We start from the raw sequence: 17,551 nt of genomic DNA, 5'->3' as shown, positions 1-17,551 counted from the left end.
TAGCCCTGGCTGTCCTGGAACTCACTTTGTAGACCAGGCTGGCCTCGAACTCAGAAATCCGCCTGCCTCTGCCTCCCGAGTGCTGGGATTGAAGGCATGTGCCACCACGCCCGGCCAATCTTCCATTTTAACAAGAAACAGTGGACTTGGACTAGCTTAGAGGAGTTCAGTGGAATAAACAATCTCCAATTTACTTTTTAGGTATTTTATAGGATTTATGACATTCTTTTCCTCATAAGGTTAGTGTGTCTAAGCATTTTGTTTTGGAGAGATTCTTTTTCCTTTTGATATAATATTTTATCTTTATATTTTAAAGCAAAGAATTATTTATTTATTATATGTAAGTACACTGTAGCTGTCTTCAGACACCCCAGAAGAGGGAGTCAGATCTCTTTATGGATGGTTGTGAGCCACCATGTGGTTGCTAGGATTTGAACCCAGGACCTTCAGAAGAACAGTCAGTGCTCTTAACTGCTGAGCCATCTCTCCAGCCCAGCTTTGCATTTTTATAATTGGAATATATTATCCTTATTGGGTAATACATTAAGTACTCTATAAAACATATATAATTCTTAGGCGTTTGATTAAAATGTCATACAGTTATTTTTAAAATTGTGTAGGCTGGTCAGAAGGGTCTAAACTAAAGCTCTCAGTTACTGATTTATGGGCACTGACACCATTACGAGGGGACTCCTTGTTTCACGTGTTTCAAATGTATTTATTTCTACCCTTATGCTGTGTGGATAGGAGGTAAAGTGGACAGGTTTGGGAGAGAGGAATCTTCCCTTTTATACTGGTTAGTTGTATTATAGAGATACTAAATCATCTATTGATCAGAAACAAGCAATTGGGGAGCAGCAAAGGGTGTAAGATCGTCTACAGAACAAAGGAGTGGCATAAAACAAGCACTTCAAGTAAAAGCTTATTTCTCACGGCCTGAACTGAGTAGTTTTTAAATCCCCCACTTTTTCCTCACGCTAGGCATTAGGCACATGCAGTCTGTCTTTACTTAAAAGCCTTTGTCTCAGTTTACCAACACTCGAACTTTATTGTACATGGTTGGTTGGTGAATTTTCTAAATCTAGATTTCAAAGTATGACTGTCGCAAAGTTTTAAAAACATAATCTTTGTTTATGATTCAAACAGGTTAGAAGGCGACTACTGGTTCAGGGAGCTTGCAGCCAAGCTTGAAAATAGTTCAATCCCTTGAACCTACATGGTAGGAAAGCATTGATCCTGACGATGCTGTGTATGTAGACATACAGTCTAAGTAGCAAGGGAGTGAAAAGGTTAGATAAAAATAGGAAGGCTTTTATAATTTCTTTTCATTCAGGCTTCTTGACTTTCCCCCTCCCTTTTTGGTGCTGGTGGTTGAATGTGGGACTGTGGCCATGCTACACTAGTCTTCTTTGTGTTCTAGTTAATATCATCAGCATTATTACTCCTTTGACAAATAGAAAGCAAAAGCATAAAATAGATTTTAAAAAGGCCATTTAAAACCATTAGACAAGAAAACCAATAAAAGGCCATTAAAAACAATTAAAATGTCTTCAAAATCAACAAGAAATTCTTGCTGTGTAACCTAGACTGTATAATCTGTTTTGGCTTTTCAGACAAAACCAAATAGGTTTATCTTCACATCTCACAGCCCATTTTAAAAAAAAAAAAAAAAAAAAACAAAACAAAAAGGGGGATATACTGGTTAAGTAGAGCTGGGTCAGCTTTTTGAGTTCATTTTGTGGAGTACAGAATTAAAGCTTTAAGACAAGACTTTATTTAGATAGAGCATATGACATACTACTCATACGTACTTAATACACATGCGTGGATGATGGAGACACATGAGTAGCGTCAGGTTTTAGTTTTGTAGTTGGCCTGTAAACATAAAGATTAGCACTGGTGAAGACAACTGGGGAGCTCATGTGTCAGTCATGTGATGTGGTATAAGCATGCTGTATGAGTACACTCTTGGCTGACAAGATGGCTCATTGGATGGAGATAGTTGTTGCTAAGCCTGAGGGCTGGGGTTGGATTTTTGGACCCCACATAACGAAAGGAGTGCACCAGTTCTAAAAAGTTGTTTTCTGATCTCCACATACATACTGTGACATGTACATGTTCATATGTGCAACACAAACATGATAAATAAATGTAACCAAAATTAAAGAACTAAAATCATAGTTATTTATGGATGAAATCTTCAAAAGTTGAAAAAAAAAAAAGAGAGACAATTTTGGTTTTCTGTAGAAAAGTGGGATTGAGATTATATTAATTTAATCTTGAATTATGCTTTTGTTGCGACTCCAGTTAATTTTCTCTGTCTGCCCCTTACCTTTCAGGCCCCTTCACAGATGTAGTCACTACAAATCTTAAATTGCAAAATCCATCGGATAGAAAAGTGTGTTTCAAAGTGAAGACTACAGCACCTCGCCGGTACTGTGTGCGGCCCAACAGTGGGATTATTGACCCGGGGTCAATTGTGACTGTTTCAGGTAGCAGTCCATGTCCTATACCTTTGTAGTTTTGAATATTGACATTCCATGACTGTTGTATTTGATGTTTAGTGTTTTTATCTGTTTATTATTTGGCTTTAGTGTAAAGATGTTCCTTGGTTATCTTACTGTACAGACATTTTATTGAACCCTTCCTCCTCACAGCTTATGTGGGAGTGTATGATTGCCTAGGCTCAGTTTGAAATGTCATCTATTCTGTATTTCCATAGCTTTCCACTGTAGCTTGTGTTCTTATTACTTTATCTTTGAAATGACACTGTTTTGTGATTAAATCATGTTCTGTGCATCTACAGAAGTCTTAAACTTTAAAAAATGTATGCCTGTTTTGGGTCTACTTATAAAATCAGATAAGTTTTTATTCCTTTCAGTGTAAATGCCAACAGTGTCTTGTCCCCTGTGTATTGCTTACAGTAGTTCCTTCCACACACATCACATATTTCTGTTGTGAGATCTGCTGGTGCCATCCAGATGTTCCTTTCTTAGACAGCCTTTCCAAGGAGACAGTACTGCTTAACGTGTGCCATAGGCGGCAGGTCTGGCAGCATGTGTGGCTCCATGTGACTTTAACTTGTGGGAGAACCTCTCTGCACCCACACAGAGACTTACTCCTTTTTTTTTTTTTTTTTAAACAATAGCTCTCAACTCCTGCATTTGTTAATTACAAAAGGCTCAGGAAAAACAAATGGATTATGTCTTTACAGATCATGGAGTTAGAAATGTGTGCATTAAAATTCTTGGTGACCTCTGATAACTTAGTCACCTAAGTTAACTACAGCTTTTATTTTCAAGCTTATAGAATATTAAAATAGCAAGTTATTTAAGGCCCTGTGAGACTGTTTAGAAGTAGAACCTGACTGTAACTATATCCCACTTACATTCATAGTAATTACTGATTTGTTGTTTATGATCTCATCTTGGATTTATGTAACATAAATTTAGCACGCCAATTGAACTGGAGCCTTAAAACTTGATATAGGATACTCAGGTCTGGAAACGTAAAAGTGAATGCTATTGGGATCTGGGAATAAAGTTTAAAGAGTTATGATTTCCTTTGTCTTCTTAAAATTAGATTTAAACAAATGAACACATTCTGAGTAATTGTTTAAAATCCAGTTTAAAAATAAGTTATATTAAAAGTGTCTCAGTTATCTAAATTAAAATCAACACAAAATGAATTTAATAATTGAAAGTTAAAAGGCTGCTTGTGCATCTTGAGAATAATTTAAGTTTTTGAACCCATATTGGTATTAAGTTTGTGTGTTAGTTGGTGTTATTAAATAGGACGTAAACTGTAGATGATAGTGTGCTTTCTCTTTTTATTTAGTAATGCTGCAACCCTTTGATTATGATCCGAATGAAAAGAGTAAACATAAGTTCATGGTACAGACAATTTTTGCTCCACCAAACATTTCAGATATGGAAGCTGTGGTAAGTGTAGAAGTTGTACAGAACTTATTTTTGGAGATGTAGTTTAAACTTTGTTTAGTTCTCAACAATCCTTATTTCCTTGCCAAAAATTAAATATCAGAACAAAATTAAAATTTAAACAATTAAAAGGTCTTGTTTTTTGAGATATATATATATATATATATATATATATATATATATATTTATTTTTTTTTTTTTTCCTCTCCCTCCCTCCCCCCCAAGACATGATTCTGCCTGTTCTGGAACTTTGTAGACCAGGCTGGGTTTGAACCTACAGAGATCCTCTTGCCTCTGCCTTTTCCATTGCTGGGACTGAAGGTGTGCACCACTCACCATGCCTGAAATACTGTTCCTTAGAAACCATTTAGAAATGCTAAAGTGGAGAAGAGAGTCGTGTGTACTGCTGATGCTTTTGTCAGGCTATTCATCACATTCTTGTTTTACTGTGGTGTCAGAAGAAAGCTGGGTGGGGCTGGCCTTCCATTCTACTGCATAGTATGGTTTCTAGAATGGAAGTCAGGCCACCAGTGTGGCAGCAGTGCCTTTCCCTGCCGAGCCTTTTCATGGGCCCAGTGTCCATGGAAGCTTTATTTGATGGTGATGGTAGATCTGCAGTGACACTGGTATATGATGTAGGCGGTCTGCAGTCAACTCAGGCTTCAGTTGTCCCTTTAGGTGAAACCTGCTTGTCACAGTGCTCTCTTTTCATCTTTGAATTTTTGTTTTTTGGATTTTTTTGTTTTTGTTTTTGTTTTTTGTTTGTTTCTGGGAATGCTCTCAAATTTTGACAACTGAAATCATGTCTCTTTTTTCTTTTTTTTAAAAATAAGACATGCATACATAAATGCAACTATAAAAATTAGAACTTCTTTTTGGGTAACTGTATCAACATTCTTGGAATAAAATATATTAATTTGTTTTATTTCTTTTTTCTTTTTAGTGGAAAGAAGCAAAACCTGATGAATTAATGGATTCTAAATTGAGATGTGTGTTTGAAATGCCGAATGAAAATGATAAGCTGGTAAGTAAAAGGTATCAGATAACTATCAGCTTTTGATTGTGGACTTGGTGTGGCTGGTCATTTGATGTGATTTAAGTTTTAAAAAGCTTGATAATGCTATTTCCATTTTATGATATTTTGTTTGCCTAAGAAGAAATAAATATAACACATTAGGTCCAAATTTCAGTGCGGGAAGACTTTCTGGGAATGCTCTCATTTTGACAACTGAAATTATGTCTGTCTTGTCTTTGTTTCTTTGCTTGTCTCTCTCTCTCTCTCTCTCTCTCTCCTCTCTCTCTCTCTCTAAGAATAAGACACGTATATATAAATACAACTATAAAAATTAGAACTTTTTTTTGGTAACTGTATCAACATTCTTGGAATAAAATATCGTTTACAGGGATAAGTTTTTTTCCCCCAGTTTAACCTTTGTCAAATATTTTGTATATTTTTTATTTTTGATCAAAATCAATTTTATTTTTTAGTAAATAGTTGCTTATTGATTAGCATTAAGCAACTACATTTTTTGGGGGGGGTGCTGAAGGATAGATAGTTTATAATAGCAGACCAGTGACCTGAGGTCTATATGGTGGGTATAATCACCTTATCTTAGTTGTCTTTCTGGTTTGTAAATTAAAAAAAAAACAAATTAAGGAATTTTATTTTATGCATGTGGCTGCTTTGCCTTTGTGTGTGTCTGTGTGCATCTGGTACCCTTGGGGACCTGAGAAGGCATAGGTTTCTCTGGGACAGGAGTTACAGATGTTTTTGAATTGCCATGAGTAGGTGCTGGGAATGGTCTTGTGGAAGAGTAGCCATCTCTCTAAACCCAAGGACTTTTAATTTTTTTCTATGGTTTGTAGAAGGGACTATAAAACATTTTATGTGAGTTGAAATATATAAAATAATGTGGGTAAATATAATTGATATAATTTGGTTATATAGTCTGATAGGACTCTTGCCTTCATCTGTTAACTTGTTTGCTCTATTCAGAAGTACTGTATATTTCTTAATAAGAAAGCTGAAATAAAAATTTCCTTAAATGTTAATTAGATGTTGACCAATAACTCAAGTTTTCAACACATCCTTTTAAAGTGAATCTGAGTCATAATTGCCAAGAGTAAAAAATGTAATGTTTATACTTTTATATATTAGTTTCCTTTTTGTGTTGGCTCCAAAGATGTTAATAGCCTTCATTGCTTTTTGTATTTAACAACAAAAAAGAATAAGTTTATCTGGGTTGACATTACTGTGAAATCATTGTGGGATGTTATCTCAATAATAATAGTTGTTGTTACTACTACTACTTTTGGTTTTTGAGACAGGGTTTCTCTGTGTAACCCCTGGGTGTCTTGGAACTTAGTCTGTAGACCAGGCTGGCCTCAAATTCAGAACTGTATTGCTTCTGTCTCCTACCAGGCTTAGTTACTACATTATTATTCTTAGATTGGTTTACTAGCAGGCCTTTCAGGTTGGTTCTTAGCACTTTAACCCAAGTAATCATTAATGACCGAAATTTAGTTTTTAACATTTTTATTATATATATTAATTATTCATAATAGACTTCATTGTTATGTTTTCATATATGTATATAGTCTATTTTGATCATGTTCATCTCCCAATGCCCTTCTTTTTCCTTCTGCCCACTGATGAATTCCTTTTTCTGACTGGCCCTACTGCTACTTAGATGTTTTTTTGGTTAAGGCTGTCACAGGAGAATTGCTCAGTTTTGTTTACCTGGCTTTGTTCACCTCGCTAGTGACAGTGAAGAGAAATACCTCTCTCCATCAGCAGTAAGCAAGTATGACTCTTCATGATGGGACGGGGGTGGGGGTGGGGGCTCCATGAGCTCCACCCACATCCTTCCCTGACAAGGTTTTGTGGAGCTCCTGTGTAGACAGTGCAGCTGCTGTAAGGTGAAGAGTGCCACATTTGTGCCCTGCTGGGAAATCAGAGCTGCACATGTTCCTTCCTTCAAGCATTTACATGTTTTCAGTTTCCGTACGTTTTCCCTGGAGCTGTGTGGGGGGGGGGGGATGCTGTCTGTGTCTTGTTTATGGTTTGACATCTGACAGCCATATTATCAGTTGTTGACTGGTTAGGAGCCTCTGCAGTCACCACTGACTTAAGAATTTCCTAAAAAGTATTTTAAGTGTGTATGTTTATTTTGCCTTCATGTTTGTGTACTACATGTGTACTTGGTACCAGAGTCCAGAAGAGGGGATTCAGTCCCCTGGAACAGGAATTACAGGTAGTTGTGAGCTACCATGGGATGCTGGGGCTCTGACCCGAGTCTATTGTAAAAATAGCCAGTGTTCTTAACATCTGAGCCATCTCTCCACCCCATTTTGAACTTTCTTAATGTAATGTGGCCAGTTTTTCTAAGCTCAGACTTAAATCATTTCTTAAACACTGGAATTGTGGCATTGGCTGCTTATGTTTATAATCCCAGTACTTTGGAAGCAGGAGGATTGCTATGAATTCCAGGTCAGCTTGTGCTAAGTTAGGCCTTTTCTTATAAAAGCAAATAAACCTTTGGGTTGCATTTCAGGTGCGTGGGCAGCAGGTTGACAGTGACTTTTAAGACTGTGTAGTAGACCCTTTTGTAGACCTTCTGAAGTATTGTTTTGACATCAGTAAAACAATCAGTTTGTAACTCTCATGGTCCTTAGCCTTGACCCTAAATTTTTCTGTTTTGTCATTGTTTGGAAGACAGGATCTGTCTCTGACCCAGGATGGTCAGGTCACCGTATGCATAAGCTGTCCTCAAACTTGTGTCAGTCCTCCTGTCTTAGCATCGTGAGTACTTGTATTTCTGGAGTTTGCCTTTATAGTTGGTGGACATTTTTAAATGTTTAGACTTTCCATTTCAAGATTCACATGATGAGACATTGTGGGGATGTAGCTTAGTGGGTAGGAGGCGGGTTTAGCATACGACTCCCTGGGGTAGATGACCGCACCACCTAAGCTTGTTCGATGGAGGCACACAGGCCTGTAATCTCAGCTACTTCAGAGGTGGAAACTGGAGGACAATTAACTTGGAATGTTCTGAAAGTTACTTTTGGAAGCACTGTTCTCTCTTCAAGCTCATTTTTCTGCTGGTATGCACCTTCAGATTCTAGAAGAAATCTATGTAGAATTTCACCTTTTTTACCCTAATTTTACCTTTATTTCTACATTGTGAACTAATTGCCAGAATCAGTCTCATTAGTAATTATCATTAATAACTATCACTTTGAATAGTTACTGGGTTTTTATACCAGGGTTACTTGAGAGCTGTGAGTTTTTTGCTGTATTTAACTTAGAAAACGTAATTGAAAGCATTTCACAGGCTATTGCAGCTCTCTGTACTCTTGTTTTTCAGCATGATGGAGACAAGTGTAGGTGAGCTTGATTCCTGTTAGGTTAGCTACCCCACCCATGTCCTTACTCTTCTGCCCTACTTTGTATTCTGGTACCCAAGAGAAAGGATCGGGCATGCATTTAAATCTGCCATCACACGACACTTGCTGAAGGCTCTTGATCTTTTTCCTATGTTGCTTGTTGTTTTGTGTTCATGGCTTCTGGAAGCAGTCAGGGGAAACATGGTATTTTGTGCTTTCTTAGAATTTTAGGAAGACCCTATAAATTAAAATGATTGAGGTTTGGGGATCATGTCACAAGGTAGGTAATGAGCAGTCTGCTAAAAAGTATAGTGCTTTGAGTTCATGTTTTGGTTTTTATGAAGTCATTTTTTAAAAATAGTTCTGTTGTATTTGAACTACCATTAGAGCATGGATATTTTTTGTGAAATAACTCTAAAATATACGAATTATAATCAGGGTGAACAAGGAAACACTGGAAGTTTAAACTTAGTTATAAAGGAGACACTTAATTTTTTTCTAGACAGCAAAAGTAAACTAGTACAGTTGCTGAGCATAGTCCCATGCATTGTCCCTCCAAGTGCCAGGTACAGCAGAGTTGTTTACTGGGAGCTGGTGACGGCAGAGCCTTTCAGTTAGTTACCGTACGATGTTGACTCTTTCAAAAAGTGAAGTTCTGTAAAATGTAGCTTTTTAGTTACTGTTTGCTTTAGAGTACGAAATACTCAGTGTCCAGTTACTGGTGGTTTTTATTTTATTTTGTTTTTGTTTTTCTGAGGCAGGGCCTCTTATGTAGTTCTGACTGTCCTGGAGCTATGGTAAAGCAGAGTGGCCTTGAACTCACTGAGGTCCTTCTGCCTTGCTAGTGCTGGTATTAATGGTGTGTGCTGGTAGTGTTTTTTAAGGATGGGATGAGACTTTTTGATAACCTACTCAGTATGAATTTGGTATGAACTGCTTGACAGTTTCCAGATTAACATAACATCTGATAGTAATATATTTTCTGCAAAAACTAATTTGCTTTAATGACGATAGTGGGGCTGATTGGACAGAACCCTTTTTATAAAGGCATTTTATATTTCAAAATACATGCTATTTTTGTTGAAACAGAATAGGGGAGGTCTGTTGAATTCATTATTTTGTGCCCAACTTTTTGAGTTATTTTTAACTATTACGAGAATTTGAAAGGTAAGTAGGGAACTGTGGAATTATGGTAGGCTAGCCAGTATATTTTATGAATCAAAATCAGTTTATTAGTGACTTGGTGTGTTTGGGGGTTAACAGGATCCTGGGTATAAAAGAGGCTTACATGTATCATTACCATTTTTAACCCTAATGTGAAAATGTTCCTGTTAAGTGTTATCAAAGGGTAAGAGAATATGAAATTGAATATTTTTCAGGTAATGACACGTATTAGCTTTTTTAAGCCATAGAACTAGAGGTAGAAATAAGTATTCTTTAGGGCAATATGAACTTTATGTATATTTAATCAATATGCACATTTTGTAAGTGGAGGTATGCAGTTAGCACATAGCTACTTTTGTGTAGAAGTATTTATGAAAAGCTAGTTCAGAAATGGATTTTTTTGCTTTGATGTTCTGATTGTGATACATTACTTATTTTTATAGAATAAGTTATCAATATTTTACAGGCTTAAGCTATTTCTTGTAGTCATTCCCAATATACAGGAGAAATCAGTTTGTATGAATCTGAGAATATTTTTCCCATGCTACCTCAGGGTAAAACTCCACCAGTGATTGCTTCAACTGTCACTTCATTGAGCAGCATCAGCAGTGCAGTCGCAACACCTGCCAGTTATCACTTGAAGAATGATCCCAGGGAACTAAAAGAGGTGAAGCAGGTTTGTCATAGGAACTAACAGAAGTAGGAGTCTACTAGTGTTAGTAAGTTAATGTAGATACCTACACAGATAAGTAACACTGAATACATTAATAGTTAGGGTTCATTGTTTATGAGACAGGGTCTCACATAGTCCATTGATCTCAGCTCAGAATATAGCCAAGAATGACCTTGAACTCCTTATCTTCCTGCCTGCCCTTGCAAATGCTGAGATCTGGTGCTGTGTTGGGGATAGACACAGGGCTTCTGTATTTAAGCACTCTGCTGAGCTTCCCCAGCCACAGGGATAAAGTGTTAAACTGTATTTAAAATTACAAGTAGAACTGAAAAGTCTGCACACAGTTCTGTTCTAAAATAGTAATCAGCAGAATCACAGTGCTGAGCTGGACATGAGTGTGAACAGAACTAAGTTGATGTTTCTCCTGTGAATGAGATTTAGAGAACAAATGCTGAAAATTGAATCTTGTATGAATTAGCTTCACAGATACATAGTAAATAATAAAGATAGCAAGCACTGCTTATCCACAAGTGTCTGTGCTTATAGGAAAGAAAAAAATTATTATTATTTTGTTGTTATTAAATATTATAATTGTCATTGTTAACTTGTAATGCCCTGGGATTAAAAAAAATTGTGACTAAAAGTGAGGTCATAATTTAACTGAGCATGTATATACTTGGATACTAATAAGGTTAGGGTAACTGAGTTTGTTGGTGGAATGGGTTCACTATAATTCTTTTTAGAATTTATTATTTACTGGAAAGTTCCAAAATGCTATAATTAATAATTAAGTGTTACAGGTTTTTATACTTAGACTTGGCTTAGAAGAGGGTGTGCATACTAACAAAGCTTTAAAACTTTAATTTTATGTGTGTGGGTGTTGTGTATGTACACATGTGCCTTGTACTAGTGGAGGTCAGGAGAGGGCATTAGATCCCCTGGAGCCAGAGTTAACAGATGGTTGTGAGCTGCCACATAGGTGCTGGGAATCATACTAGTGATAAGAATGTCCTTTACTTCCCCTCTTGGAGCTTCACAGCAGGTCTTGTAGGAGAGCAGCCGTGTTCTTCACCACTGTGCTATCTCTAGCTCCCTAGTAAGGCCTTCAGATACCTAGCATCAGGGAGGCAAGCAGAGCTCTGTGAGTTCAGGGCTGACTTGGCCCGTGTAGCTAGTTCAGGCTAGCTGGGCTACAGAATGAGAGCCTATCTCAAAAAACAGAAAACGAAATGAAAAACAAGCAAGCAAACAAATATTTTTTTAACTGTAAATGTCTAGCTCTTGTTTGGCTTTATAATTTGGAATTACTTTGATGACCATGGGCCTAGAGAAATCATTTTGCTGTTAGGGTAGAAAGAAAAAAAATTATAGAGCCTTGGTTTTTGAATATTTCAATTCATAGATCAAAACTTTAATTCTGACAGTGTAGACATAGTTTTTGCCTTTAGCTGTACACTGTCTTTTTGTTTGTTTGTTTGTTTTGGTTTTTCGAGACAGGGTTTCTCTGTGTAGCCTTGGCTGTCCTGGAACTCACTCTGTAGACCAGGCTGGCCTCGAACCCAGAAATCCGCCTGCCTCTGCCTCCCGAGTGCTGGGATCAAAGGCATGTGCCACCACGCCTGGCTGTACACTGTCTTAATGCATTGACACCCTTCACTCACAGCAGTGGTTAAGAGTGCCCATTAGCTCCTCAGAGCTTCACTGAAAAGATTTACTCTGCCGTAGGCTTCACTTTTCCTTTCTATGTCTAGTCTCTTAACTCCTTCTATTTGCCTCCTACAAGGCTCCTGAAAGTGAAATCCTTATGGGACTACTGCAGTTAGACAAAAGAGTGTAAGATAATGGAAAGTGTATAACTATAACATACTGGCTTGTCTTGACATCCTGCTGTAGCTTATTATAACCTGAGGTGTTAAAGCATGATGTTACTCTTGTTGGTAAGAGTCACGGCATATTGAATCTGTTTATTTGGTTGATCCGTGGTCCTAAAAACAGTCCCTTCTTTCTGGATCAATCTGAAGTAACTTTAAAAAGAGCAAGATGGCTTCCTGCAGGCAAACTCACTAGTGGGGGCTCCATCAGAAGTATTTGTAGCCACCTGTTCAGTGTTCCCACAGAAGACAGCCTTCTCTCTTGATCTCCAGCTAAGCCGGGTTGTTTGTTTATACATTAGAGATGTTTAAGTTAGTTTTTTCTTCTGCTATGTATTGTGAATAAGATACAAATTCCAAATAGTAGCTGCCCATCAGACTTATAACAAAAGTGAAATGTTGAGTGATTTTGATAGTCCTAGAATGGAATATTTAATGAAATATTGTGCCACTTAAAATAATTGAAAGCTACATAAAGCAGAATGCACACCTGTATAGTTACATGAATGCTGGCTTTTTTATTTTATAGTCCTGGGTGATTGAACCAAGGACCTTACACATTGTATAAAATGCATATGAAAATATCCAGGAGGATAATATGAATAGGAATTTGTTTGGTTAATGATATAGCAAAAATGGTCACGATATATGTATCTATATCTATATCTATCTATCTATCTATCTATCTATCTATCTATCTATCTATCTATCTATATCTCTTTGGTCTTTGTAGTCCTTGTTGTACTTGAACTTACTATATAGACCAGGCTGGCCTTGAATTCACAGAGATCCTCCTGGCACACCCAGCATATGTTTTTTTAAGAATTTTTTTTTTTTTTAAATTTTAAAGTCATTATTAGCTTCATATAATTTTGGAGTCAACATGGGGCCAACACTGATTTTTCTCTCCATGTTTTTCCTCCTGTACTGGAGGTTGAGATAGATTAGTACTATCTATAGTATTACTGTACTAGGGCCTTTTGGACTTGAGATAGATAAGTACTTTCTGCTTAGTACTTTCTTCGTTCTTAGGCAAAGTGTGAGGACTCTATTTGCCTGTTAAGTCTTTACAGGCAGAGGTGACATGTCTTTTTTTTTTTTTTTAAATCAAGTTTAATTGTGAAGGGGGTGGGATTTGAAAAATCAGTTTGAAGTGAATTTAATTATTGTCAAGAAAAAACTCAGAAAATATTGTTAGCAAAATATGAAGTTTTTCTTTTAGAGATGGGTTTAGTTGGACATTGGGGAGATTATGATAAAGAACAAGTGTGTCAGCAGGAGAAACTCCTAACAAATTGAAGTAAGCAGCTCTTTAACTTTGAAGTATTCACCCTTCTCAGCTGTGAAACTTGAAAGTGGTTAAATGGGCTAGCAGGTCAAATAAGTAGCGAAAGTGTTGTGTATTAGAATACCTTGTTGCTTTTATAAAGTACTGGCCCAGGCAGCTTCAGGAGAACGTGATTGTGGTTCACAGTTGGAGGGTATAGTCCAACCTGGCAGTGGTAGCACGGGCAGCTGGTGGTCAGGCTGCCCCTGCAGGCGGGAAGCAGTGATGAGTGCTGGTGTTCACCTCCTGGTGGCTTGTCCCACTTTACTAATACAGATGTGCCCAGAGGTTTGTTTACAGACCTGGGTGATTCTAGATCTGTCTGGTTGGCAGTGTTAACCATTGTAGCCCAACTGGCTGCCAGATTTGGGATGTCATAAAATTTACTTTGGGATGTCAAATATCTTGATTAGTGATTATTACCTGGATTAAAGCTTGCCTTTTTTAATTTTATGGTTAATAGGAAACCCAAGGTCTCCTGCTTCCTATCAAATGTTACATTGACTTAACCTCTCAAGCCTTCTAAAAATTTTTAACAGTTAAAAATTTAAATTGAAAAGGATGACTTTATATTGATACTGTTACTGTATGTGGTGGCATAATGTTGGATTTTAAGGATACTGAAACAGTTTAGAGCACAGTCTTAGAAAATAATGTTGGTGTTGCCACAGGTGTCCAAGTGCTTATGGTGTTGGTGAGATGGAAGAACTTGGACCTTATAGTTTTGGAAGCTGTCTTAACCTGCCACGTAAATAGAACACCACAGTGAATCACACCAATTGGACAGTCTTAGAGTTTAAATGATCACCTGTGTTTAAGACCACCGATAGCTTCCCATTGTGTTACTTGTTTATTGCTTCCCTTCCAATGTTTGCATCTTTTAGTTACTTTATTTCATTAATAGACACTAGATTGTTTTTGACTGTATATTCTTAGGTAGTTATAAACTTATTGGAGGGATTATGAGGTTGTCCTGTACCTTCCAAGTCCTAAAACCTCATTTGACTGCAGAGTTAGACCATTAAAAATGACCTGGAGCTTCTCATTCAGCATATTTCTCTCTACTGACTGTTCTTGGCCAAAGTGTGTGTCTAGGGGTAAATAATAAAGAGAAGTACCGAATTTTCTTCCATTTAAAATTCTTTGCTTTTGAAATTCTGGAGTATGGAATGTCAATATAAGTTATTATGCTATCTTTTAAGTGTTATGTTAAGGTAAGTGCCAAGGGTGTGGGCGTAGAAGAAATAGGCTGCTTATCTTGACTAACTGCTGGTATTTATTGACACGCTCCGCTGAAGATTGTCTACAGATGATCACATTTGCTACTTAACAAATCTTGTAATTAGTTGAAACTTGTCATATTTTCATGACATTTTTAGAAGAGAAATATGTAGAACTTAGATTTTTATTAGTTAAAAACCCATACATTTTTTGTTAAAGATCCCCAATATCTTTGAAATACAGAATGATATGGAACCTAGTAAAGCTGTTCCACTAAATGCATCCAAACAAGATGGACCCCTGCCAAAACCACATAGTGTTTCACTCAATGATACGGAAACAAGGAAACTGATGGAAGAGTGCAAGCGACTTCAGGGAGAAATGATGAAGCTCTCAGAAGAAAACCGACACCTGAGAGTAAGTTTTTTGGGTTGAAAATGAGGTAATTGGAATGAAGGCATAAAGAATATGTTAGTTTCTTTTAGCAATCTCTATGTTTATATTTACTCTTGTTGCTGGTTATTTTTATTTATTTATTTATTTATTTATTTTTGTTCCTATTACTTGGAACTTATTAGTGTAGGATTAAAGAAACGAAGTTTCTGAAAGCCTAGTAATGGAAACAAAATGGTCAGGTATATTTTAGTTAGTATTTTAAAAAAAGTTTTGTTTTTTTTTTTTGACACTTGATAGGATTATTTTCCATTGGAAAGTGACAATATCCCAAGTTGAAAATGCACCCAATACACAGACCTTTTGAATGTCCTATTGTAGCTAACACATTAGCACTGCTAATTAGCAGCCGAGTGCTGGGCATCTTCTGAGCGGATCACAGCACATGTCATAGCCGGGGACGATGAAGTTTCACTGCACACTCCTAATGCCAAAAGCAGCACATTAAACCCTAGTGAGGCTGGCCATGCTGCGTAAGTGGTTGAGGAATGGTGTGAGGATAAACTGGTTTATATTGAGGTAGTACAGATTCTCTAGTTTCTTAGGTTTTATAAGCAGCATCTGATGAAAGCCAGCCGTATAGTTAAGGGGTATCTATAATTTCCTCAGGACCATGTGACACTGTCATAACAACCACCTGCTTTGAGAAACTCTTGCTTCATTGCTTTACCTAGGAGAAGCCAGGACAAAGTCACATCTAAACTCAATCACAGGACTATCAGAAATGTAAACTCGGTGTAAGCAGGGAGCAGTTCATTCTTGTACATGGAGCAGATAAGGTACTTAAAAAGAAGCGATCGCCAGCAGGAGCCTCAGAGAGGGGTTCCTGTACCTAGTTTACATTACATACAGCTATGCTCCATAGTGACCCTTTTATATATGTCCCTTATGTTTCTTTTGCACAGATTAAGACTATGAAAATTATACTTCACCCTAAAATTCACTGCCTTTCTCTAAATCTTGTAATATATTATCTATCTCAAAATAAATCCTTGTGTGTCTTCCATGTGGGTTTTCAAGTTTTATTGACTCAGTAAACATGCAGTATACGTGTGCGATTAATAGTTTCTGGCTGATGGCTGTAGCCAATCCAAAATGCTGTAGGGCTCATTGGAAGTAAGCTCAAATGTTTTATAGGAATACATTTCTCATTTTCAGTTTTAAAAGGCATTATTATTGAGGTGTAATTTACATCACATGAATGTACTGACTTTGATTGTTTTGGCAGATTTATAGAAGTATTCAGCTTTATTTATCACTTTAGTACAGTTTTAGAATTTTTCCTAATTCCGCAGGTTCCCAAGGTAGGTGGGAATTTATTCTTGCTCCTCTTCCTAGCCATACACATGGACTGAATTCCTTTATGAGCTTTATGAACTTTAGCTCCACTACTCACCTGTGTGTGCTGTTTAAAAATCTTTGTTTTGTACCCTTTCCCTAGGATGAAGGCCTAAGGCTCCGAAAGGTAGCACATTCGGATAAACCTGGATCCACCTCAGCCGTGTCCTTCAGAGACAACGTCACCAGTCCTCTTCCTTCTCTTCTGGTTGTCATCGCAGCCATTTTCATTGGATTCTTTCTAGGGAAATTCATCTTGTAGAGTGAAGCATGCAGAGTGCTGTTTCTTTTTTTTTTTTTCTCTCGACCAGAAAAAGATTTGTTTACCTACCATTTCATTGGTAGTATGGCCCGCGGTGACCATGGCCCGCGGAGACCTTTTTTTTTGTGTGTGTGTACAGCGTCATATAGGCTTTGCCTTTAATGATCTCTTACGGTTAGAAAACACAATAAAAACAAACTGTTCGGCTACTGGACAAATTGTATATTATCAGATCATCACTAGCAGATGTCAGTTGCACATTCAGTCCTTTATGAAATTCATAAATAAAGAATTGTTCTTTCTTTGTGGTTTTAATAAGAGTTCAAGAATTGTTCAGTCTTGTAAATGTTATTTTAATAATCCCTTTAAATTTTATCTGTTGCTGTTACCTCTTGAAATATGATTTATTTAGATTGCTAATCCCACTCATTCAGGAAATGCCAAGAGGTTTTCTGTGGGGAAATGGTGCCTCTTACTGTGTAAATTTTCTCCTTTACCTTTGCTAATATCATGGCAGAAGTTTTCTTATCCCTTGTGAGGCAGTTTGTTGACTGAGTTTTTCATCCTTACAATCCTGTCCCATGGTATTTAACATAAAAAAATAAAACTGTTAACAGATTCTTGCTCGATAGCTTGTTTGTGTCTGTCATGTCATTTGTGCTGGGTTGGGGTAGGGTCAGAGTGGGATGGACCAGCATGTTTACTTTGCAGTGAACTTTATTGGACTTTATTGATTTGTTTGTTTGCTTTGCTTTGGTTTGGTTTTTCAAGATAGGGCTTCTTTGTAGCCTTGGCAGTCCTGGAACTCACTCTGTAGACCAGGCTGGCCCTGAACTCAGATATCCGCCTGCCTCTGCCTTCTGAGTGCTAGGATTAAAGGTGTGCACCACTGCCACCCACCCAGTGGACTTTATAATG

General features: G+C 37.2%; 1 protein-coding gene across 3 annotated transcripts in view; it reads left to right on the top strand.

Annotated features, from left to right (window-relative positions):
• Positions 1-17,264, top strand: part of Vapa (VAMP associated protein A) — a 37,102-nt gene extending 19,838 nt beyond the window's left edge. The window contains exons 2-7 of one of the 3 annotated variants that reach the window (XM_029531250.1): positions 2,340-2,492; positions 3,838-3,941; positions 4,882-4,962; positions 10,042-10,155; positions 14,824-14,997; positions 16,475-17,264. In XM_029531250.1, coding sequence (XP_029387110.1) covers positions 2,340-2,492; positions 3,838-3,941; positions 4,882-4,962; positions 10,042-10,155; positions 14,824-14,997; positions 16,475-16,633 — 785 coding nt within the window. In that variant the 3' untranslated portion in view covers positions 16,634-17,264. Of the gene's footprint in view, positions 1-2,339; positions 2,493-3,837; positions 3,942-4,881; positions 4,963-10,041; positions 10,165-14,823; positions 14,998-16,474 lie in introns of all 3 variants that reach the window. The other 2 variants (XM_029531249.1, XM_021217689.2) reach the window with 2 other exon arrangements.
• Positions 17,265-17,551: the final 287 nt, after the last annotated feature.

Source organism: Mus pahari, chromosome 18 (assembly GCF_900095145.1).
Source record: "Mus pahari chromosome 18, PAHARI_EIJ_v1.1, whole genome shotgun sequence".
Classification (NCBI taxonomy): domain Eukaryota; kingdom Metazoa; phylum Chordata; class Mammalia; order Rodentia; family Muridae; genus Mus; species Mus pahari.
Note: the sequence above shows the minus strand (reverse complement) of the source record. Positions and strands in the feature narration are given on the sequence as shown.